This window comes from Amphibalanus amphitrite, unplaced genomic scaffold, assembly GCF_019059575.1.
Source record: "Amphibalanus amphitrite isolate SeventyFive unplaced genomic scaffold, NRLGWU_Aamphi_draft 000122F_arrow, whole genome shotgun sequence".
Taxonomy (NCBI): domain Eukaryota; kingdom Metazoa; phylum Arthropoda; class Thecostraca; order Balanomorpha; family Balanidae; genus Amphibalanus; species Amphibalanus amphitrite.
The window spans coordinates 510,018-535,241 of record NW_024881617.1 but is presented as its reverse complement, the minus strand read 5'-3'; the positions used below and the strand labels follow the sequence as shown (position 1 = coordinate 535,241).

At 49.6% G+C, this 25,224-nt stretch overlaps 2 protein-coding genes across 7 annotated transcripts in view; one reads left to right on the top strand and one right to left on the bottom strand.

Annotated features, from left to right (window-relative positions):
• Positions 1–16,412, top strand: part of LOC122381575 (rhophilin-2-like) — a 115,720-nt gene extending 99,308 nt beyond the window's left edge. For all 6 annotated transcript variants that reach the window (XM_043365911.1, XM_043365915.1, XM_043365914.1 and 3 more), the window contains 10 exons: positions 2,352–2,429; positions 4,469–4,593; positions 11,455–11,631; positions 12,210–12,387; positions 12,785–12,923; positions 13,537–13,671; positions 13,998–14,192; positions 14,528–14,754; positions 15,037–15,186; positions 15,496–16,412. In XM_043365911.1, the coding sequence (XP_043221846.1) occupies positions 2,352–2,429; positions 4,469–4,593; positions 11,455–11,631; positions 12,210–12,387; positions 12,785–12,923; positions 13,537–13,671; positions 13,998–14,192; positions 14,528–14,754; positions 15,037–15,186; positions 15,496–15,729 (1,638 nt within the window). In that variant the 3' untranslated portion in view covers positions 15,730–16,412. The remainder of the gene's footprint in view (positions 1–2,351; positions 2,430–4,468; positions 4,594–11,454; positions 11,632–12,209; positions 12,388–12,784; positions 12,924–13,536; positions 13,672–13,997; positions 14,193–14,527; positions 14,755–15,036; positions 15,187–15,495) is intronic.
• A 101-nt stretch (positions 16,413–16,513) lies between these two features.
• On the bottom strand, positions 16,514–25,043 carry LOC122381577 (flavin-containing monooxygenase FMO GS-OX-like 2). The gene is made up of 9 exons (XM_043365918.1): positions 24,815–25,043; positions 23,578–23,791; positions 23,103–23,250; positions 20,808–20,941; positions 20,363–20,463; positions 19,910–19,986; positions 19,500–19,647; positions 18,859–19,022; positions 16,514–18,466 (listed from the first exon to the last, which is right to left on the bottom strand). The coding sequence occupies exons 2-9, from the start codon at positions 23,775–23,777 to the stop codon at positions 18,122–18,124; spliced, it is 1,317 nt and encodes a 438-aa protein (XP_043221853.1). The 5' UTR covers positions 23,778–23,791; positions 24,815–25,043; the 3' UTR covers positions 16,514–18,121.
• Positions 25,044–25,224: the final 181 nt, after the last annotated feature.

The window sequence follows — 25,224 nt, the reverse complement described above, 5'->3', positions numbered from 1 at the left end:
ATCAATGCTGATACATTTCCTCGGTTTTCTGTCCGAATTGGCGGCTTCGGGCCGCTCCTGGTCACAGCTCAGGTTATTATACCACCAACTGGACCTAGTGCTATATGAAGAACGCACGTGAGCGATCCCGGCTGGGGACGGTCATTATCGATCGATCCATCACGGACCTCCCCGGACTGCGAGATCCATGGATCGCCTTCGGTCACGTGACTGAGACAGATCGGATCTCATTAGGAGTGAATGGAGCACGACGCTGCTCGTCCAAAGCGCCCATTTCCACCGTGTTGGAAAGAAAGGCAATTTCCAGGGGAGGGTTCTTTCCCAGGTGTGATTCAATGGGCTTGATAGCGTGAGTGTTGACTGAAGGGAGTTTTTGTTGGGGACAGGGTTGTATACCAATCAAGTCGATTGAATTGATTGATTTGATTCAACGCGTATTTTGAGTTGATTGGATTGAGTCGATTGACTTTTCGAGATGACTGGTTGACTGATTCGTTTGACTTTAGCGACTGGTTGACTGATTTGATTCCCAAAAATTAGAGTGACTCGTATGATTGAGTCGATTGAATGGAAAGTTCAAATAAGTTTTAGTTGACGAAAAATAATGACACCAATTGATGACATCAAAGATCACAAAACTACACTGAAAACTGCTTGTCATCACAACTGCAATATGGGGTAGACGGCCAAATAAAGAACAGGGCCTAAACATGAACAGCCAACTTTGACTTTCAACTGCAATACCTAACTGCTCCAATCCTGGTGATAGAACCTGGCGATGCACCTACCTACCTTTCTGCACTCAGCAGGAAACGTTTTTTTTTTTAATCCAGATGATAAAGTGCAAGGCCCTATATATACTAATAAAGTGTGATTAATTAATAATTCACATCTCCACATCTCCTCAGAAACAACCCACTGAACTCTATAAATATCTGAAACCCCTACAAACTACAAAAATAACTGAAACAAAAGCGCCGTTTTCGTCTCGCTAATTACGTTTACGTCCCTAATTAATAGCTAATTTGCTGCATTGTTTAACTTGCAGCAGAACGATTGTTGATCCTTTTCTCCTGAGAGCCTAAGCATAACATATTAAACATGTTTCATTTTCCTTAAAATATTTTACCGAATATTATGAAGTGGTTTTATTTCAAATGAAATAATAATTAAAACGAAATTGGTGTTGTATGTACAACCGATTTATTTTATGATGATCTACCATACTACATGATAATCAATGACGTCATCTTACCAAAAAATCAAAAGACATAGAATAAGGATTTATAAAAGCTTAGCATACTTATTGGCAAAACGTTTTCTTTGTTTTTTCGCAGTCGCACCGTGCCGTTTTCGCGTTTTAATTTTCCTTGTTCCTTATCCTACTTCCTTTGTCCTTAACTTATCCTGTGGTTCCAGAGTCCCTGTCCTCTCCATTTCCTTTTAAATATACTTTTAATCCTCATCCCTATCCCCAGTCCTAACAGTTTCAAATTGTATCGCAATAAAATGTTTTGAATTCTTCACATATAACCTATCTACCTTCGTTGGTACTGTTGGTAGCCAGTGACACATCTAGGCAGGTAAGTAGGTACCTACCTGCTTTCCTGCTGTCTTCATAAAGCATACCTAATGAAGTTGTCAAATTTGTAGCACATTTTCAACACTTTCATATAGTGTCAGTATGGCATGAAACCTAACTCGGTTCATTATGTTCAGGGTTCAATTCAGAAGAGCTCCGCATAACTATAAGAGACAGACAGGGCTTTACATGGGGTAGATGGCCTGATGACTTAGCTGGAATATGGCCAAAATTAAATTGACAACTTTTAGGTGAAAGGTGGTGATTTGGGTTAAGGGGCGAGTCAACTATTGGGTTATTTTGCACCCATTAAATGAAACTTCTGCTCCAATTCTACCCATTGAACCTCAATATCACCTGTCCATCACTAGGTATCCTTCCTTATTACATAGAAACTTTGAAGGGCATGGCAATTTATAATTTTAAATGACAATATTTTTATGTTTCTTCTGTAGGTAGGTAGGTAGGTAGGTACACCAGACTGCTATGGACACTTTTCCAAGTTGGTGGGGCAAAAAAGCTTATGTATGTCTTGGTTTGAGTCGTTTGATTGAGTTGATTGATTCCTTTCATTGTCGCGTTTGAGTCGATTGAATCAATTCCCGAAAACTGCTCTGACTTGATTGATTTGATTGGTTTCCCAAATTTGTCGTGATTGAATTGATTGCTATTGATTGAGTCGTATACAACCCTGGTTGGGGAGAAATTCTGCTCATGTTATGTCGCAACCGTGGTGACAGTTACACAATGAGCTTTCGATACGTTTCAGGACTTCATTCTCGAGCACTACAGTGAAGATGCTGAGAAATATATCGGCTCCATTCAGGATTTCACCGACATTCGACAGGTAAGTGGCTACCGAAGGCTCTATTTCGCTAACTCAGGAATCACGTTCATGCGTGTGGGAAGAACTCATCGCCAAACATTCCTGTGAAACTAACTGGCTTATCGGCATAAAGCAAAGTAATAGCTTGCCGAAGTTATTCTAAATGTAACTTGGCACACAACGTTCGAGTTTGTCCCTCGTGTAAAATACGCTCGTCGTTGCATGCGGGAGGGAAAGCCTCACGACGTTGCAGCGACACTGGGGGACTTTCAGCACGAACTCCGGAGTTTTACCGTGTAGGGACAGCCGACCCGAGTGTCTCTCCGGCTGGACCTGCTGCGTTCCGGTACCGTTCCGACCCTTGTCGTGACGGGACGTTCGGTAACGTGACACTGTTGTGACGTGACGTGACGACTGGCATGACGTGACACAGTCCTCCCGACTCTCACTGGGACCGGCGGACGGTGAGTTCTTCCCCCATACCGCACCGTCCCCACAAAGGCATGACTCACCCCTAACCGCTGGACATAGCTCACGGACCGACCGGAAGCAGGCCCTTCCGGCGCGCGGCGTCTAGCGTTGCCTCTACTGCCCTGCCCCTACAGACGAGGCTCCGGACCGCCGCTGCCGTCACCGTTATACAAATCAACCTCCAGGCCGATGGCTAGGAAGTAATTGTCGACGAAATTACGCCCGTAGGGTCGCACGCACTCGCGAATGTTTGCTGGCTTGTTTGACGGCTTTCTCGAGCCGGCTTCTGGCCCAGTCGATGTTGACCAATCTGTCTCGGGTCCCAGGTTGGGTCCTGTTGTTGGCCGTTCGGTGACCTGTATGTAAATGCGGCCGATAACCTCGTGGCCGGCTGGGCCGTTTTCTAAAAGATCGGCCACTGGCACCGAGTCCAGTTCTGAGACATTCGGCGGACGAGGACGACTCGAGTCAAAACGAGCCTCCGCGGGCCGGATCGAGTCTCCCCGGAGAGTCACGCAGCTCGTGAGATATGACGGGACGTGCGGCACGATCCCGAGTCGAGATGTGCCGGTCAGACCTGTCACGCCGTGTCACGCCGTGTTACTCGTGACGGGAGGCTCTGCTATAGTCGGCCGGCCGGCGGGAAAGCCAGCCCTTCCCACGACTCTAGATGCTCTGTTTGTCCGCTATTTCCTAGTGCTGCTCGTAAATAGGACCTTCAAGGACAATTAGCTACGATGAGGAAATAGTGGCCCACGATTTCACGCTATCTGTGATCATATCTTACACGGAAGGTCCTCACATTGCTGAATGCTCCATGCTGAGACGTAATGGTTTCGATAATCGATTCCATCTATTGGGATTTCTGTTAAGTGATTGACAGTCTTCCATCTTAGAGGAACGTGCTTCGGGCTAGCCATTACGGCACGAATTGCCTCAATAGTTACGGACGCCGCCTGATGATATTGGTGTTACGATTTGACGCAGCTAAGATATTGGTGTTAATGATCTGACGCGGCCTCGGGCAAACGATTATTCATGCCAACGCGTATGCCGTATAGGAAGAGTTTGGCGCTTGGTCTATTTAATTGTGTTAGTGATTTGCTTACAATACGGGTACCAAAGTTAGTTTCTATTTGAATTGAAAAAGCTTTACCAGGTCTGAGTGTTTAGGCTCTTGCTAAGACATTTCGAACGGGATCTAGCGCAGCGTTTCGTCGCGCCCTTGCATGCTGTTTTTCAAAGTGTTCATGCGTCACTATTACCTGTCAACGTGTAAGGTGCATTATGATGTTTATTACCACTTTATAGCCTCACCATAGACCGCTTCTAATGCTGTGTTCAAATCCAGCTGCACGATAAAAGGTCATGACCAAAACAATTGTTTCAAAAGGTACATAATTACCTTGAAAACACTACTAATTATACGGTTTTACACCGATCATTTTCATCGACAACGAGAGTCCTCTCCCATGTAACATGGTTTTTGTTTTGCTTACCTCTGTTATTATCTTAGACACACCACTTTATGTGCTCATTAACCCCATATTCATTGACTCTGTGTGACGTCAAACTTATTCTGCCCGCAGGCAATGCGTACACCTCAGAGGAATCAGAACGGTCTTGCTCTGCTGTTTGAGTACTACAACCAGCTCTACTTCATCGAGAGACGATTCTTTCCACCGGACCGCAGCCTTGGCATCCACTTCGAATGGTGAGTACACGGTGCGAGCTGCTCTTTTCGGACGGCGTGAATAAGATCTGCAGGATGCATCTACCCTCTCAATAGCTAAGGGCTGTGTTAGCTACTTACTAGAAGCAGGCATTGATGTTGTGAATAGTCCGGTCACTACGACTAATTGAAACATGGTAACGTTCAGCATGAAGCGTCATGAATGCCCACATTCCACCTATAGTCACGTACTGGCATGTCCTTGCATACCGACATACCGGAATCCGGGTCTCGAAGGGCTGAATATGATTTAGAAGTGTTCAACAATCGACATACGTGACTCTGGTGGCATGGGAACACGCCCCGTTTCACCGCCCTATGTATACCGTGCCTATCGCCGAACAGCCTCTCGAAGTCACCCCTACCATAGCCTCTATTCGACCGCACTTGTCGCCGTCATGGCATCTCCACGCCGTGGCCTCGCCTGTCCTGGCAGCCTCTCCACATTCTTCGTTCGAGTGGTGAATGTTATAGCCGCTGAAGCCGGCACCATGCCTCGCTCCGCTCTGCGCCGGGCGTCTGCGAGTGGCCTTGGCGTGCACTCCAGGCTGTAATTAGCTGTTGAGCGGCCCTCCTGGTCTAACGAACGCCGCACCGCGCTGCACCACCCCCCTCACACGCGGACGTCGACCCCGCGAAGGGCGGGCAGGGGCGGGTTTTCTCGTGGTGTGGGGTTTCGACAGCCCACCGCAGCCACGAGTTTTTACTCCACTACCGAGTAACGCACAACCGTGACCGCTCGGCTTGGCTTTCATCGCATCCTCTGTCTGACCTTTGACCCGTGACTCTCGCTGTGTGTATGCTGTTCCCTCGCCAGTCTACCTCTCTGCTCTCTCCCACCGCCATGCTGCTTTGCAATGCGGCGTCCCCTCTGCTATAACCCTTACCCGTTTCTACACACTTCCGGCCGCCGTATATACGACAGCTGCAGGGCGCCGGAGGGTTCCGTTCGTGACTCGAACACCCGCCGACCGTGGGCCGTGTGACCGTGAGTGGGACCGGAGCAGCTGCTGTCTGCCGCCGAGAGACTCGTGCCGGCAGACCGTCCCCACCCCGTCAGATCTGATCGGCTGCCCTTGGTGCACCTGCACTGTATTCGAACAGCAACGGCCGGCAGCGACCGGCGGCAGCGAGCGGTGGCTTGTAGAGAACGAGCGCCAAGCGGCAGCAAAGGGACGGACGGGTTCTAGGTATGCCATGAATTCCGCCGGCGACTGAAAAATGTCACTGTCTCAGACCAATCCGATCAGGAAGAGACAGCCAGTGATTAGAGGAGGGGGACAGGGGGTGTTCGTCACCAGGCTGTGATACTGGAAAGTGTCGGACCGGTTTCACTTTTCGTGCTGGGTGACTGGTCTGAGTGGTGGTGGTGGATGCCGCTGGTAGGTGCCCTGTCACTCGTCATCGTTCGCTGGGTGGTGGGCGGTGACGCTGGGAGGTGGACGGGGGCGGGGGGCGGTGGACGGTTCTGTCACCCGTCAGGACCGTCTGGGAACGGGGTAGTGCTGCTCACATATGCTTAATTGCAGTCTCCGGCATTCCAGCCTTCCTGTCGGGTCTCGATAGGTATTATATCGTTTCATGTCGCAAAACGAAATACGCTATAATATCCAATGGAATTTATTCGGTCCTGAACAATTTATGAAATGAAGAACATTGCCGGCCTGAAGCCGGTGACCTTCTATGACCGACCAGTGACCCATGAACCGTCACTTGTTGCCCACGGTGACCCGATGTCACCCCATGGTCACAGCACTCACGTCTCACCACCGAGCGACGTGATTCGGTCACATTTCCATGACCAGTTGGTTGCCATGCTACCTTCCACCGCACGCTGTGTCACCTTCACTTGCTCAGATTCATGAACTGCTATCTGTCCAGTCTAAAAGCGAACTGCCAGCTACAACTATGGGCCTTACGGAGCTGAGAGCTGCCAAGGTCTGTCTCAGTCATGTCCGTATGTTATCTGATCAGTGCTAAGTGGCTAGTGGTTAATGGACTCCACTTCCTCCACTATGCACAATAGTGAGCGGCGAAAAGCACGCTGATAGATCGTGCACAAAATACCTATTGCCGAGATCCGGATCCACATCGTAGAGCAAATATGAACGTGTAAAATACTCCCAGGGAAAGCCGCAGACTGGCCGTTTTTCTGTGCTTCCCACACAGTCCCCACTCGAATCGTGACCTCATGGATCTCGTTTTTGCGCTCACCGTTCAACGCTCCCGATATGGATGGTTTTTGCGGACATGTTTGAGCGTTTCGCCGCCACGTTGCAGGCCGGGTGGCAGCCCGGTCTGTGTCGGCAGCTGCCCCGTCCGTGCCCCTCACCACCTGCTGTCCGCTGCCGCTGCTGCGGTCTCCCCATCGGCCGGTGGTCGTTAGTGGCGCTGGGTGTCGTTATGGCCACATCGCGTGCCGGAGGACGAGCCGATGTACCCGCAGCCCTCAGCGGCTGCAGCCCGCGACCGCGCGGCCCCGGCCCGGGCCTCCGCCAGCCGCCTCCAGTCGCCGCCCCCAGCGGGGAAGCTTTCGACGAAAAGCAACAAAATCGACCCGTTTTGGTATCATGTTTGGTGGTATTACAGCTGCATGAAGAGGTGGTAGCGGATTTATCGCATTGGTGGTAGATACCCGAAGCTGACGATGCTTCTTGTGATGGTGTCTCGACATGTGTAACGTTGACGGGCGATCTGTCCCTTGTTGACGGACGACCCGTCTAAGCTCTCTCAGAACACACCCCGTTCTGTTGTCGGCTGGTCCAACACGCATCTCCACACCTTGCTGCTCAGGCAGCTAACCGGTGTTGACAGGTGACGGGTCCACGTTGACAGACGACCCGGCCGAGTCAGACTGTATCCGGCTCCGGGCAGACACGGGCAGGTCTGAGGTGTCTGGGGAGGCCGTCGTTCTCGGCGGCTGGGGGCTCGGATCGGTCGGAGACGCCGCGGCTGACCCGATTTCACTTCCAGCCGGGCCGCTGACCGGCGCGGAGCGCTCCCAGTACACAGCTGTGCTGCGTAGGCACCTCTCCCGGACGGGACACGATCAGGACGCTCGATAACGCAGGTGGATGGATATTCCTCCTCGCACGCACAGAGATTGCGTGTAATACAACACGCAGAGTACCGTATAATTGTCCTTATCTGGCGATCAGATATCTGCAGAGACCGGGGTGGTTAATTAATGCGGAGATATATTCTACTAAATCCTCCTTTTGTCCAATTCCTGCAAGTTTTCTAGCTGCACTCTGCCTGAATCTCTGCAGGTATCTCAATCGGATTGCACCCACGAAATCTTGTTCCTCTGCAGTTGCACACTCGCCGCTAAGAGCGTGCCTGCGCGGTGAATCACTTCGGCCGCCGAGACGTGATCCCCGTGATCCTTCTGATCCCGGACCCAGTCCCAGCGATTCAGTACCCATGCGGTGAACCCCGATCTCCAATCGGGGAGTCGCCCGAGCGGCTCGGCACATTGTTTACGGCCCATAGCTCCGGCGATCAGCCGTGACGGGGATTTGCATTCCTCAGCGCGCGTCTGTCGGCTGTAGAGCCGTGTTGTTGGTTTCGCTGCGGAGGGACGGGCGGCAGGCGAGGGCGGTGGGCCTGTGTGGACCGACAGACCCCCGGTCGAGCGGCGGACGGTGCAGCAGGGCCTCCCGGACCTCTGCAGTTACCTGGGTGGCCTTGGGCGCCGGACAGGGGCGGGCTAATGGGGGAGGGGGAGGGGTGCCTACGCTGGCCACTCGATGGGCGTGGGCTGTAACCCGAAACTAGTGACGGCTCGGTGAGCGAATCAACCAGGAATTTAGTGGGAAAGTGAGGACCGTGACCAATGACCATATGACGCTCGTCTATAAATGTCGATATGTGGGAGGCCAGAGCCCGAGCGAATGGTACCCCAATGCACGCAACCAAGTTTTGATGGAGGAAAAGGATAATGGCCCATTTTCGCCAAGCTAGTTTTATCGTGGTTTTATCAACGTGCTTTCTTGGAATGCTGCTCCCATGGACTGATAAAATGTCATTTAACCCTCGCCCATGTAGGGGGGGGGGGTTGGTGCAACCCCCCCCCCTGAGGTTTTTCGGAAATAGTGCAAAAACGGCGGCGCGCAGCGCCGCCAAATTTTGGGTACCTTATGGGGCAAACCTTGCGCATCTTTTGATAAAAAAAAATTGACCGGGTCATGTCAGGTCACGGAGTTATGACGTCACAAAGGGAACAGCCTCCGGCCGGATTTTCACAAACTGAGTGCCAACGCCCGAGGTTTCCTGCCGGTGGTACGGACATCGGTTGATGGATCGTGATGAAACTTCCCATGCATGTTGGGGCAAGTATTGGCTATCATATGGTATAAGAAACTTGACCGGGTCAGGTCAGGTCACGGAGCTATGACGTCACAAGAGGAACAGCGTCCGGTACTATTTTTGAAAAGCGCCCGAACCACTATTTTGCTAATTCTTGTCACCTCAATGGGAATATGCAGCAATATTAGCTTCTATAGGGAGCAAATGGACCTCCCAAATCCAAAAATACAATCAGATTTCAAAAATTTAAATTTTGATTTTTCGAATTTCTGCCGCCGACTGTGACCTTGCCGACTTCCGGCGCTCCCAACGCGCCATTTTTAGAGCTAGGGAAACGAAATACATACCAAACGATAGAGAATTGATCAAGGAACACGATAGTGAAGGTTTCAAGTCGATATCTCCCACCGTTTTGCCGCAATCGCCGCCGAAAGTTGAAAAAAGTCTATTTTTCCGAAAATTTGACCTTTGACCGGTCAAAAGTAGGTCAAATGTTGACCTAGGACCAAAAAATATACCACCAATCGCGAGATCTCGGCGAGAGCAATCCGTTGGTCTTTTCCGCTAAGCTCTACGACGCTCCGTTTTCAAACGCCAAGGGGGGGGTCGCACCAACCCCCCCCCTGCATGGGCGAAGGTGGCAGATCGCCGTTTACGGGCGAGGGTTAACATATATGTATGATTACGATTAGCACTTTGATGGTTAAACATGCCTACTTTTATGATAAGGACTTTGATAGCATGGTCGTGGCTATGTGCTTATTCGACCCATGGACATAATATGACCTCCCATTGGTTCGTGCTTGTCTAGCCTTTAACCCGGCACCGCCTGGGCTATTTCCGTACCCACGACAGCCTGGGGGGGGGGGTCGGATCCGACCCCCCCCCCCCTGTTATCTCGAGAACCAATGGTCGTATCGAGCCCCGCGAGGCGGCGTTCGAAAGGTCTCTACGAGACCTTCCCAAAGCACTCTTAAGATTTTAAGATTGAGGTCAACTTTCGGGTCAAGTTCAGGTCAAAGGTCAAATTCAGGGGTTTTGCATGATTAGGCTTACGGACAGCGGAATCGATAGCTGCTACTCGAAACTCACCAAAAATGACCTCAAAGGCCTAGTGAAGGTACCATGTGCGTATAGGGGTCATACTAAGCACGGGTCAAGGTCAGGTCAGGTCACGAATGGTCACGGTTTTCAATTTCTGATACATGGGCGTGCGACACATGTTTTATGGCTTATTTTTCACGCCGAATCCGATGGTAATGGTTATATGTGGCCCCAAGTCACTGTGCTGGTGATAAGTGTGCATTGAAAGCATAAAAAATCGTTTATACCATACATATAACATAACTAAACGAGGGCTAAGAAAAAAAAGTCAATTTTTCAACTTTTTATTTTTGACATAAAAATACACTTTTCTAGACGAGCTTTGTCCCAGGAATCTAGTGGTGCCATTTGTTGTCACATGCGATGTTCAGAAGTGCCTCTAATTCACGAAAATGCTTATGACGTCACCATGCCCTATGCATGTTGGAGCTATTTTTTACAATTTGGGGGTCAAAAATCAAGATAGAAAGTTGAAATTTGGGGCATCTAATGTTCTAATAGAGCTCTACAACATATATTCCGGTTTTTTGGAAATTACCAAAATTTTGGATTTTATTAGCTGTTTTCCAAAAAATGTAGTTTTTTGAATTTTTAGGGGTGAAAAACGCATTTTATGGAAAATCGGAGATAGCCATTTTAAAGAACTCGTTGATCTGCGTCTTTTCATGTCGTTAATTTGCAATTTGCTTTAAACCCTGATTTTTGGCGATTTTTTAAACATTTACCACTTTTTGACTAAAAATGCCATGTAGTTACATCACTAAAATCGATATATCTCAAAATGTTTTGGAAATTTTTTCTTAAAAATTGCACAGGAGACGTCAAATTGATGGGGGAGAAGGTATGCCAAGTTTCAAGTAGATAGCGAAAGTGGTTCATGAGTTATTCAAGAAAAACGGAGGGGGGGGGGGTCGGATCCGACCCCCCCCCCCCAGGCGGTCGCGGGTTAAGCCCTAAGCCTTTAATTGAACGTAGCTCATGCAACGACCCAATCCTCTTATGTGCCTATTGATTGGAAATGTTTGCGTCATCCTCCCTGACATCAGCATCGAAAATCCCTTCCCAGTTCCGCTGGCTTCCGATAAGGCTGGTAACCACAACTCGGTTTATTTTGACATCCAACAAATTCATAAGCCAACAATAACTCATGAATCCCTGCTTAAGCTTCGCTGAACTCCTGGTGAACTACAGTTATCCCTATGCTCAACAAATATGATTCCCAATAATGTCAGCCTTGTCCTATTTCTCCTTCCTTCCGCTTTCCGCCCCTAATGTCTCCCGTCCCCTTCTCTGGCGACCCTTATTCCCTGTAGGTTTTCGATGCTGCCTGTCCCCTAGCCCATCTCACGCCTCTGACTTTCCCTGTATCCCCGGCGCGGCGCTGTCATTTACTCCAGCCCATCTCTGAACCGATACTTCTGTTACCCATAGGTACGATTCTCTGACGGGTCTCCCCAGCTGTCAGCGTACAGTCGCCTTCGAGAAGGCCTCCGTGCTGTTCAACATGGCGGCTCTGTACAGTCAGCTGGCAGCTCGTCAGGAGCGAGGAACCCAGGAGGGCCTGGACAGCGCTGTGGACAGCTACCTGAGGGCAGCCGGAATCTATAGGTGAGGCCTTGGGGGTGGCGTGGAGCCGAGCGTACAGCTACCTAAGTGCAGCCGGAATCTATAGGTGAGGACTGGATAACTGCCGAGCCGTGATTGGTAGGGTGGTACTACGGCGCATCGAAGTCGGAGAAAGAGATAAACGCATTGAGAATGCGTTTGCCTGACAGTGTTGGCCAACTGGTTGGGTAACGTTTCTCAACACCTGCATGTCGTACAATATGAGTTCATGTATTTGTTGAGGTGTATTTGTTGAAACGTGTAATATGTCCTTGATAATTATCTATGTATTTCTTGTCTTGCCTGAGAGGCATTTCACACACCAGACACCTGAGCGGCACCCAGGTGTTACAAGACTACACCTCCGCCGGTTGGTTGCAGCCTTGTGTAGCCTTGGCCGTCACGCGAGGTGTCACCCTATCACCGGCATCTCATCTGACCAGTGTGACACTCGCGTCACGCGGGCTGTTCCAACACCGACCTTATCACCAAATTCACTCGGCCCACCCCACCGCGAGTGACTCCCCATCCTACCGTTCGTGACAGACAGCTTACTAACCCTCATTCCCCTACAAACACAGGTACATTCTGGAGAACTTCTCGAACGCTCCGAGCCGGGATCTGGACGCTGACGTACTGGACGTGTTGTCCAACCTGCTGCTGGCGCAGGCCAAGGAGTGTCTGCTGGAGAAGCTGCTGCTTCCTCAGGAGAAGCTGGACCTCAGCGCTCAGCTGGACATTGGCCAGGAGGCGGCGCAGGTGCGGCGGCGGGAAAGTAGCTGGTGGGAGGATGGATGCGTATGTGCGGCACGAGTAGTTGATTTTCCGCCAAGGTGCTTGTCATAGTGGCGGCGGAACACCGTCAATTAAGGGAGGGGGGGGGGGCACTGCCGACTTTTGGTCCCATTCTTTCCATGCAACGCCATAGGGAATGTCATGTTGAAATGCCAAAATCAAAGGGGGCACGGTGCCCCCTCGTTCCGCCGCCTATGGCTTGTCGCTTGCGGATTTCTAATAATGGGCAATGGCTCGTACTTGAACAGATGCACGAGTTAAAACCATTTGGCTTACTAATGGGAGGAGTAAAATACGAACCACGATTCGCTTGATTTTCGTGAATCCACTCCGAATGCTGACTTATCTCCTCCGTCGCCAGGTATCGGAGACGTACCACCGCCTGCGGGAGCAGATGGCAGCACCCTCTGTCCAGGAGTCGCTGCCGCTCTCCTGGCAGCAGCTGATTCACATCAAGGAGGTCTACTACACCGCCCTTTCGCACCACCACTTCGGAGTCGGTCAGTACCCGGCGGATGAAGGAATTCCTCGGCCCGTGCCAGTTTTCCTTTAAACATCGACATGTGCCGTTCGTGTGTATACGGGTAGCTGTTCCGCGACTATTGCTACACATTTCTTGCAGTCCACTATTGTTTACACGGCCTTTACCCTGTCATAGCGACCTTGGTCTGAGATAACAAGACCAGGTGCAGTTGTCGCGTGCCGTGCTTGTGCTCGCCGGGCGGGGCAGAGGCCAATCGGTCCATTTTCCCGTAACATGCCGACAAGAATGGGGAAATAATTATCAATTATCTTGGCAGAACAATAGCGGTGTTAGGCATGGTTCAGCCTCTTGCAGGGTGGATTACTGGTTGTTTGGGAGCAAATTGTTTTTACTTGTCGTTCTGCTCGTGCTCCTGATTAGAACTATCAGTGTGAGACCGTGCAGCCATCCCCAATCAACTAATGTGTGTGTCAATGCAAATTAGTAACGTAACAAACACGGCATAATGAGTAGTATCCTAATAAGTTACTGTCTGCCAGGTAACATCACGCATCATTCCCATCTGTCCTCCACATAAGGAGCTGCTCTACCTACATCTGTTGCCAACTGACCCCTCTGTCTCCTTTCAGGCCTTCTGGAGCACGAGGGACCTCTGACCCGCCGGGTGGCCGACACCCTTCAGCTCTCCCAGCGGGACCGGGAGGGCCAGCTGCTCAGCGTCGAGCACAAGGTGCCCAAGAACACGGCCCAGAAGGAGTACCTCGGTGAGTGACCGGAGTTTCTGCGTGGTATTCTCGTTAATGATTAATTCGGAGGGAACTTGAATATTGTGATAAACTAAAATTGCGCCTGATAGGATTGCTCGGATTTATAGTGACCTGGAGACTGGAGTTGTTGTAATATGACACGCAGCTGCTTCTATGCACGATTGGCGTTATAAGCCTTCCGAGGGACTGGTGTCCAATAGCTGAACGGCGGTTTCGGAGCAGTTCTTTGCTCGATTAGACACCAAAACACATTGTGAAAGAATTGCTGCTCCAGCCCTATCGAGACCCTGCTCTCCTGACCGACCCCTTCCCCTCTCCCTCAGCCAAGTGCCACCTGCACGAGGCGATCGTGTTGCACGAGGAGGCTCTGCGTCTGTACCGGATGGCCAGGGAGCTGAAGAAGAGGGAGATGCTGCACCACGTGCTGCGACTGGGGCTGGACCTCAGCACCGAACAGTACACCCTGCTGCAGCGAGAGGACGACTTTGACGAGCCCGTCGATCCGCCCGTCATCACAGGTAAGTGGCGCTGTCGGGTGGTGGGCCGGGACGATTATAGGAGATGGTGGATTGCATACATACTCTTTTCTGGTGAAGCTTTTTAGCCTGTTCTTTTATTTGTTGTGGATGTTTTCTGTTGTTAGTTAGTTAACTTCATGATAATTTTGATTTGGGACGTGTCTCTAATGCATTGGTGACTGATGGAAAGTGGCACCGAAGTGCAACTGCATATAATGTATGCTTCCATAGCACGATTCATTGGGAACTATAACTTTGTTGGCTACCGGCCACTCCCATCATTTCCCTTTACCGAGCATCTAACGCCCCCCCCCCCTCCCGTCTCCGTTTGGCAGGCTCCTCCAAGTACCAGCTGTCTCTGCAGGCCCCCGACTTCAGTCGGTACCAGGTAGCGGACCTGTTCCGCAGCCTGGGGCCGGTGGAGGTGTTCTCGGCACACCACCACTGGTCCGCGCCCCGTGCTGTGCACATCGAGCGGAGAGCCGGCGAGGGGCTCGGCTTCAGCGTCAAGATGGAGGCGCCCGTCGTGGTGGTGGGCGTGGAGCCGGCCGGCCTGGCCGAGGTGGGTACCGGGGTGGAGACGGCATGGATAATAACTTGGTTGATGAAAGAAATTCCATAGGGAGTTGTTGATTGTTAAATGTTTTCTAAACAACATGAGTCGGTATCAATCATCCAGCTTGTCATTAGATTCTGCTCACACAGCTGCGTTTCAACACTAAGTGATGCTGCACAGCGACCACGACTAGACTGTTTGTAGCGAGTATCTCAGCAGCATTTACCTCTTTCCCGTCCAACAGTTATCTCGCTGCGTTCCCCACTAACTCCCCTCTCCTTCCCACAGCGAGTCGGTCTGAAGGAGGGCGACTACATCGCCGGCATTGACGACGAGGATCTGAAGTGGGCCAGCCACACGGATGTGGTGGCTCACATTCGGCGGGCCGGCTCCCAGTTCACGCTGCACATCATCACACCCATGGATAAGACGGAGCCGGTGAGTGAGGAGGGGTGCAGGTACGGGAAGTGGTGAGCGGTGGAGAGGCCGGGTAGGAGAGGCGTAAGTTCGGCGGAGGTATGGTCAAGAGGGGAGACATTACTCGGCGTTTACATGTATGGGGAGTGTTTAGTATTCTTTGCATCCTCTTGTGCGTTTTGTGCTGTAATGCAGGAGTTGCGTTTTCAGCAGCTCTAGGATTTTTGTATGCGTTTTTGTTTGTCCTCTTGTCTTTTCTCAAAAAGGAGTCTTAGTATTGTGTGCTAATACTGGTGTCTGCCTCCCTGACCATCGTCAACTCTCCGGCAGACTCCGGAGCCGCCGCGGCCACCGACGCTGCCGCCGCTCTCGGACAAGACCTGGGGCTCGCTGTCCAGCTCCGGCGTCAGCTCCGGTGTATCCAGCCGAAAACCCAGTCCCGCCAGCAGCTTGGCCAGCCAGAACAGCAAGGGCTCGGCCAAGCGGCACTCGTGGAACCCGTTCAAGAAGGGGCCGCGCTCCGACCACCCGGAGCTGTACAGCAGCAACGTCGTGCTCCGGTGAGGCGCCGGCGCCGACGAAGAAGCATCTGTACATACGTCATCGCCCAATCGTTTGTGTGAGTGGCCGCGAGAGAATGTGCCCGGCGGCTACTTTGGGTCGCTCGCCTCTGAAGCGAGCTGCCTGTAGGTGGCAGCGCTGTCGGATCTGCAGCTGTAGGTGGCGGCACCGTCGCGCCGGTCGGCGCCCGCCACAGGCCAGTGTGTGGGCTCGTGGAGCGGGCCGAACAGCTGAGCGCGGGGCCGCTCAGCGCCGCTGGCCGTGAGAGACCGGCCTGTGCAGCAGTGTGCTATCTTGCCGGCGGCCAGGAGGGCTGCCATATGAAGGAACTGTGTCCGTTGGATAAGTGTTTCCCAGTGACGCGATGTGTTGACATTTAAAGGAATTTTATCATGGTTGATAGTGAACCGTCATTTTAGTGTAATGGTATCAATTATCACCTGATGATTATGTGCATCAACCAGGGGCCAAACCACCTCACGCGAGTGCGTGTATGTGCGCGAGTGTGCGAGTACAATGGTGTGTAATGTATGACTGCACGTGCGGGTGTGATTGTTATCGACAACAGCAGCTGAGTGTGAAAGTTATGCTATTGTGATATTTGTAATCGCCAGCGCTATCCATCGGACCAATTCAGAGGTCCACTGTAGCTGAAATGTGTATATTCAATAAATACGTGTCGCATCTATTCGTGTTTGAAGATCTAGGGGCTGTGAAAACGATAAACCCGATGTGACGAAGGCTGGCCAATTAACATGCAGAAGAAAACTGACTGGTAAATAACAAATAATTCATTCACCGATCTATTGCACCACAAACGAGCACGTCAGCCACTCAGAGCTGATAGGCTTCCAAAACGACCCGTCTACATTTCATAGGCCTTCAGAATCTGTAAATCACCTTTCGATTAGAGTACTGTTTCCCTAGCAATCAGTACCTATATGTACTAACGGCTGCACTGAAATGATCACCTCACAAAGGTACAAATTCAAACAATTATTGTGACACGAATCACTGCGTTGGCACAAAGACCACCAAATACTGGTATTAAGTATTTAGCTAGACCAACGCTACATTGGCACGGCTGGATGGGGTGACATTACGCCCCATAATGCAACAGTCGCATAAGTGCCGTCGTTCTAACAAAACCGACCTTCGTGTGTAGGCACACGAGTGTATGTAACACAAGCGTAGCCTGTAGTCTAAATAGACTGAATATTTATATGTAATTCTATAAGGCACGATTCAGTCACAAACCGATCAATTTCCAATGCATGTGAATCATGCAGAACTGTGAATATGCACATTACAAATATGTACCCTGAGAACGGCACAGGACATGTTACAACACATATTGGCCGCGCCGCTGACGATTCAACGACGCCTGAAAATGTTACCGATAAAAGCTCAATACCATTGCACTAGCTAGCACAGGAAACAGCTGCTGCATAAACAAAAGCAACTGCGATATCAAAATCACTTCGCCTCTGGATAAATCTGGCTCTTGAACTGACTCAAACCGTCCATACAAAAATAGCACATAAGCTCTCGCAATTCACACTTCCACATCGCATCCACATCCATTATTGTTGGACAACGGCATCGCTATTGCCTTGGTTAGCACCAACAAGCATTAGTAATGGACATTGGACAGCCTATCACAATCAATACAAACCAGTAACACTAAACCCCATCCTAGGCTGCTGCTCACAGCGCATCCTAACTCGCCAAGTTTTAAAGGGTGGGTATCGTTCTAAAAGATCGCCTTATCTCAACCACTAACACCAATGGACACCTTTACGACACTACTTGAACGCTACCTCAAAAAGCGCTACCCGAGCACAGGCCACAGACCATACGAACGTCATTCTTTGTCCCAGTTTGCTGTCAGCTATGCAGAACTTGGCTATGGAAAAACTGAGCGATCGCTATCTGGCTTACTTGGCAAGAGCCTTCTTTGTCCCTGAATGCCACAAAACAAAACCAGGAGGCTTGCTCGCGTGGAGCAAGCACAGTATCTATCCCAGCTAGAGTGCCGTCAGTCCCTCTGGATAATGTAGCAGGGTGCTTGAAATGCCCCCCTTTGTTAAAATGCACCCACCCCAATGCAGTCAATTCTTCACTCAATCATCCTCACAGCGCGCCACCAACAGTGCATCGTGTAACCCCGTCCTTACTGAAAGAAATAGCTCCCCACTCTAGCTAGCTTTCATCCCATTCTACAGAGAGCTTTCATCAGCCCATCGCTCAGAACTACTGCAGTTCCTCTCAATCTCCACCAACTTAAAACACCCTTCCATTAAAGCTAGCATTCATCCTTCCTTTCCAACAACTTACATCACCCCTTCTTTGAGAGCCGAGCTTATTCCGTAATCTCTAACAGCCACCCCCTCTTTCAGAGCTTACTATACAAATCATTCATCACCTCATCTGTCACCTCAACAAACGAGTCGGGCCCGGTGATCCTGAACGCCTTGTCTTTGTAGCCGGAGAGGTTGTGACACCTCTGCACGTGGACCTCATCATAGAGCTCCCTGACGGCGGGTGGCATCGGCGCCGTGCCCGACATGGCCGCCAGCTCGTCAAAGTACTCCCACTGGAGGGGGCCGAGGAAATGGGCGTACCGCCGCGGCATACCCATCTCGAGGCGACGCTGTAGGTCCCGCACTGTGTCTTCAGTCATCTCGGCACGGGAAGGTAGCTGCAGCCGGCCCGTCAGACTGGCCAGGAAAAACTGCACCTGATGAGGAGAAAAAGGGGACGTCAACTGACCAGGAAAAACTGAACCTGGTTGAGAGGAGGGACGGGCAAAAGACGATAAGGTTTTTCTCTTACCTGTTTGATGAGCATGTGTGAAAGGACAACACTAGCTTTTTGTGGCAGGGTTATCGGGCCACACTAACCTGATTGTGTTATAAAGGGCAAAGTCTCCACAACTTTACTGATATGCTTGCACGACCAGGGAAAATATCATACCAAGTTTGTACCCTGATACTGTGGTCGGGAAACGGTACCACAGACCAAATCTGACTCCAAAACAGCAGGAGCCCTCGGGCTAACCGACTCATTTATGTAGATGGGTAAGTCACACTAACGTGTCTACTGCTGAAAGTTTGTGATCCCCCGACTGACCTGTTTGTGGAAGAGCGGGAACGGCAGGACGACCGTGGGCAGGCCGACAAACGCCATGCGTGGGTACTCGGTGTGCACCAGGTGTTTGTAGAGCGGCCGGACCTGGCGGTCGACCACTGACACACCGCACTCCGGCGACAGAAACGGAAACACAAACTCGTAGCCTGGAACAGGGAAACATGAACTCGTAACCTGGAGCACGGAAACACAAACTCGTAAAATGGAACACGGAAACAGGATCTCCTAACCTGGAACAGAAACATAAACTCGTAACCTGCAACAGGGAAACGGTAACTCGTAACCTGGAACACGGAACGGAATCACAAACTAGTAACCTGGAATGGAAACACAAGCTCGTAGCCTGAAAGGGAAACAAAGAGTTGGCCTAGGGTACGCCCAGAATCTCATACCTTGAAGCAAAACTAAAACTTGCACCCTAGAGCCAACATAGGGGACAGGATGATAAAATAAAGCGAATCTGAAAAAAACACTTTAAAATAAACAACGACATCGCCTATCCCAAGCCTTGCCCATAGGCCTAGCCCTTCATCCGAAATAGCCCACAATTCTTGCGCATCCCCCTTCCATGAACCACATTAGTTAGCCACCCATTTCCCGTTTCCCACTCCAACCAAACTCACCTGTGCAGAACATGAGCACATCGACCTCGACCCTGGAGCCGTCGAGCAGCACGGCCTCACTGCCGTCCATCCGCTCAATGCCCACCGTTTGGCGCATGTTGTCGGGCAGCGTGGCAGGGAACGGCGGCTGGTTGTGGGCGAGGTACACCTGATGATTGGAGAAGGGTGGTCAGAGAAGGGAGGGAGGGAGGGAGATGGAGAGAGAAGAGAGAGAGAAGAGAGGGAGGAATGTGGAGAAGAGAGGGAGGCAGGGATGGAGAGGAAGAAAAATGTTACAAAATACTACCCCTTGATTTCATTAAAATATTAGGAACGATTCCTAGTTCATCCTCTTACCACATTAGCCACCACATTAGCCCAAACGTACCAGGTAGCCGTTTGGGCATTGAATCGACATCGTTTCTGCTCACCTGTTTGGCCACTTTGGAGACCTCCATGGAGATGTCGATGCCCGAAGCCCGGCCTCCCAGCAGAATTATCCTCTTTCCTGATGAAACAAGACAACAAAGGTTCAAGCTGGCCAAGAGACACAAACGCTGAAAACGTGATGATATAAACACGCTTGTGAGTGGTTAGCCAGTAGCTACAGATCGGCATAAAGACGTCGGTGACCGAATTGCATAAGTCGAATGGCTGCTAGCCACCAAGAAATGCTCATGTACGCGGCAGTGAGTGTACTCCACCTGTCATCGGCTCCTGATTCCACCCGTATTGGTACAGGGCTCTAATAAACGCGGTAGCAGCTGTCCAGTGTCTCTAAACCTCTCCACTGATGGCTCATCTGACATCTCACCTGTGTAAGGCCCAGGAAAGCGGTAGTGACTGTTCCCTACCCCACCCCATTCACTGACACCTGATCTCACCTGTGTACGGCTCAGGGAAGCGGTAGTCGTGACTGTGCAGTACCTCCCCCTGGAACTCCTTCAGTCCCGGTATGTTGGGCACGGCCGGAACCGAGTAGTGACTGGAAAACGGGGAACGGGAGAAAGTCACACCCGACTTCGGTGATAGCCATTCCAAGTTCAAACTATATTATAGACAATAGACATATTGCGTTTCAAGTTTCATCCGTAAAATAGGATGGTTATCTTCAGTCATTAGAATTATTTGCAGTACATTCGGCAATCGGTTCGTGTGGCAACTGTAAATTTAATTTAGTTCGTAAAGTACACAAAAAATTAACACAAAGTATCCTCCGTGTAAATTACAAGCTCAAAGTCGCCGGTATTCAGGGTGTATATACCAATCCCTTCACAGGTCGCCACACTGATCCCAGACTCCGCGAGCCTATCTTCTGCGACAACTCACCCGTTACACACCAGCAGCGCGTCAAAGTGTCGGTTTTCGACCGCGCCCGTGGTCAGGTTACGAGTGGTGATACTCCATCCCGAGCGAGGGTCACCCACGCTCAGAGGGGTCACCTGTTCCACACGTGTCTCAAACTGGGGAAGAGTGAGGGACGGGGTAGTATGAGAGTGAGTAAGTGAGAAAGAGATCTGGTAGGAGAAAGAGTAAATATTTGTTTTGAGCCGCCAACTGACGCCTCTGATTGCCAGCAGAGAGAAATTTAAGCTTAAATGAAAACTGTTACTTTATTGAGAATAAGAACGAGACCGGTGGAATTAAAAAAAAAAGATTTACTTCGAATCTATTTGATACCTGAAGTCAGCATGTCATTTAATGACTTTACAATTGTTGTTCTTATCTCGCCTCGGTCTATGTTTTAATGCAAGTGTAGCCGAAAAGAGCAAACGTCACTGCTAATGTCATCCCAAGCTGCTTCTCAATTTAAGCTGCAGGGCAATGGTGCTATGCAGATGCATCTGTTCATGAACGTTCTGGATAGTAACATCTAGGGTATCCACAATGCCGAGAATCGTGACTCAACATATGTAAAAGCAGCACCAGTTCACATATCCATTTCATTCAGATGAGTAAGAATACCGCGATTCGCACGCTCCCGCGCACGTGTGCCCAGGTACGATATATGCGCAGAGGTATCTCATATCACCTTATCGGGCCAGCGATGCGGACATAAGAGCCATGCCCCCCGGTCGACAACAAGTGCATAAAAAGCAGCTTAGCTGAGGTCACTCGAAACGCACCTTACTAGCAGGGTGCGGAGAGGTGTGAGCCGAAATAAAAACTGATGAAATCCGCCGCGATACGCATAGAAATAAGACAAAATACTGAGAGGCAACAAAGCAATCAAGTGGGGTGAGTGGCTTCTGACAAAACATTCCAGCCCGAATTACGATACAAACTTACTACGCATTGTATAGGCAGCGACCGGGTCAAAGTCCAATTCAGATGACTCGCAAGTCGTAGAGGATTTCCTGTATCTGATTTCGCAACAACTTGCAGTTATCAATGGGAAACGCCGCTTTTCAACGACGCAGTCGACTTCTAAAAACTTAAGTTATATTGCTCAGCGTTATATAAGCCGCAACAGTCTCATCTCACTCGTGGAAAAGGATCGTACAAAAAGCCACCAGCAATAGCACCAACTCAAGTCTCAGCTATGAGAAGCAAGGCATATGAATCAATGACTTGCTGTTCTGAAAAGGTACTTGAGATAAGAGCATACATTTTTTACTGAGTCTGTCTGAGTACAAGAGAGTAGTCCACCGAGTTTATGCCTGTTTCTTCAGGCCTTTGGTGAGTAATCTGGTGAAAGGTTACCCTTACCTTTTTAACCGCGTCGTGGCATTCGGGGTATGTTTGTTTCTCTGTAATGTTTTCCTTTTTCGCGAATATCTCAGCACCGGCAGCTTTGGCACGTCTTATGGTACATATATCACATCCGCATATCGTTCAATTTCACAATTTTTGCCCTTCGAATGACAAACGGTTGGCCTTTTTGACCAAAGCTTTGTTCAAATATAATGACGCATTTGCGGAAAGTCTTAAAATGCCCATCGAAAGTTTTTTTTCGCGACATGATTTTTTTATACCACTCAACGCATGTCGCTATGTGATCAAGAAAGAAACGTTCACTTCACCAGCAGCTAAGACGTATTGGTATACGACTACCACCAGTACAGTACAGCGTCGTTATCAATTAGGCATGTACTATATACTCATTACAAGGATACAGAAGGCTACTTTATAGACAAACAATATCCACAACCAATCACATACTTCACTACATTTGTGTCTTATGCCATGACGCCCTAGCTGAGCACAACGCAAAAAAACGAGGTGTTGACAACGTGTGACTTAGCTACACTGGCATAGAAAAAGGCTTTAGGTTTATCTGTTCCTCTTTTTGCAGGCCCTTGGGCTAACATGCGATCGGAACTAACAATTCAAGAAAAAAAGCTTAGCGGGTTCACTTATCGGTTTCACCGTAAAAACGTGGGAGCTAGGGTAACACGATATTCACAAAAGCGCTTAAAAACCATCAAAATCACTGGCACTTGAACTTTTGACTGTATCAGATCCAACAGCTCATTTACAAAGACCAAAGAAACACAACGATGTTAGCGACCTGGGAAACAGTTCACGGTATATCCAATGAAGCAAGTTATGCCAACAAATTAACGATTCATATTACTTTCTGATGTTATACCTCGCAGATAAATGTTTGAAAGTCAAACTTACCGAAATGAATCGTTCCAAGTTGAACTCAGACGCATAGCTGCGCAAGTAATCGAGCACTTCTTCGTGGAAAATAAACGACTTTCCGTTGTAGCTTGTTTCCTTAAATGGAAAATCTGGAAAGCCCATTACCTCTTTGGGCAAATTCGTTCTGCAAAGAGTCAGGGTGACAACTGTAATAGTACAGCTGACAGTGAAGGAACTGGGGCAGCACAGCATGTAGGTATTACGTAATTGTAAGGATCGAATGGCACAAAAAGAGATGCATCTTACGTGCTTTTTACCAAGGACATAGCTATGTAAAAGCCATGATGAATTAAATCACGGAATATTCTCATCACTTATCTTAGAGTTGAACATCATACATAGCAATAACCTCACCCCTATTCCAATTCACAGGCCACAGGCTGAGTCAGGAAGCCACCTCATAATTCAATACCAATCCATCCTGAAGGCGCTGTGGGCACACCATACTCACCGAAGGTTTCGGTACATGCTGGAGTGGATGGGCAGGCCATGGCGATCCTTGCCGACCTGGTCTGTGTAGACCCAGGTTCCACCGATGGTAGCCGCCTGCTCAAACACCACGGGCGGCGCAAACACGGCAGGCTCGGCAGACAGCAGGCGGGCAGCCACCAGCCCGGCGGCTCCGGCCCCAATCACTGCGACCTTCAGCATCGCTGCTCAGTGCTCTGTGAACCAGCCGTACCTCGGTCACAAATGGGTGAATGAAATACAAATAATGATGGTCAGGCAAAGTAGACCAGTACTCTACATCAGCATGTGTACCCAGCCAGCAATATGGTTTGGCTTAAGTCCGTTTTGCCCCGGCAACTCCGACTGGCCAGATTTTGGACGGTGTAAATGGAACACCGTCGGAACAAGGGGTTTGGGTCGATATGGCTCTATTCTGGCTAGCCAGCCTTTGCCATAGTGCTCCCGAGTGGGTGTGGTTTCAGACCACCAACTCCGGCTCAAGTCCGGCTTCCTGCTACGGTTCTGCCACAGCCAGGTCCAGCTGTCTCTTAGCTGCTCTGGCTTACTGTGGCTGAAGTACGATTGAGATACGGCATGGCTGATGCTGCCTAAGTCCGGCTGTGGTACCGTGCCGCGTGCGGGCGAGCTCTGGGATCCTGTGTCAGCTCCAGTAGAGCTCCAGACCTTGCAAGTTGCATGTACTTTAACCAAAGTAAGGTGCCGGAACTAGCCAGAGCAAACCAGATCAAGATACAGTTCATACCAATTTTGCTGGCTGGGTATGAGCTTAAATGGACAAAAAGGTAAATTTTGCCACAAATCATGGCAAAATATCAGTGCAAAATTGTTTGTGCCAAAGTTCAGAGCATAAGAGTCCCTGAGGCATCTGGCGACTGGCATAGAGTTTGGATTTTTCTGATCTGGCTCTATTATGCACGGCACCCTAGTTGAGTACTGTAAAATGTTATCAACTGAGTTACTGAGGTCTCAACAGCACAGGTTCAGTGATAATGTAGGTTCAGTGTGAACTTCAAATGCTTAAAATGCTACCAAAGTTTTACAGGAAAGTGTCATTCAGCAGATTATTACAAAAGCCAAAAATGAGAACCTTAAAAGGGCTACGGCTAAGAAAATCGCAAAAGCTCTAGTCTAGCTACATGATCAGCAGGCGAAAGTTAAAACAGACAGCAGTAAAAATTGTATGAAAAGCTGTGAATTTTATCTCAACTTTGACTTACCAAAACTGGCAAAACAATCCAAACAGTATCAATGATGATTCAGGCTTGATTGGCAATCAAGAGGCGACAAAGATCAGACGACTCTCACAACTTGCCCTCAAGAAAAGAGACGTCCTTGAGAAAAGGTGACTGAATAGCAACAGCAACTGCAACGGTCCCCGAATTGAAATTGAAATTGAGGCATCAATTCCGGCTCGACCTCGACACGATGCGAACTGAACTGGTGCTGACGGGATTGTTTATCTTTTGCCTTGCATAAGCTATTTGGTAGCTTTCACATAAAGGGAAAAAAGAGCGTTGTGAAAGTCCATTTTATTTTTTAAGAACTCACCGTTTTACTTGATAAAATTGGTTAAAACATAAATTCCAAAGCTTTTTTTCGTTTTAGATCAATTTTCACAGTTACGTTA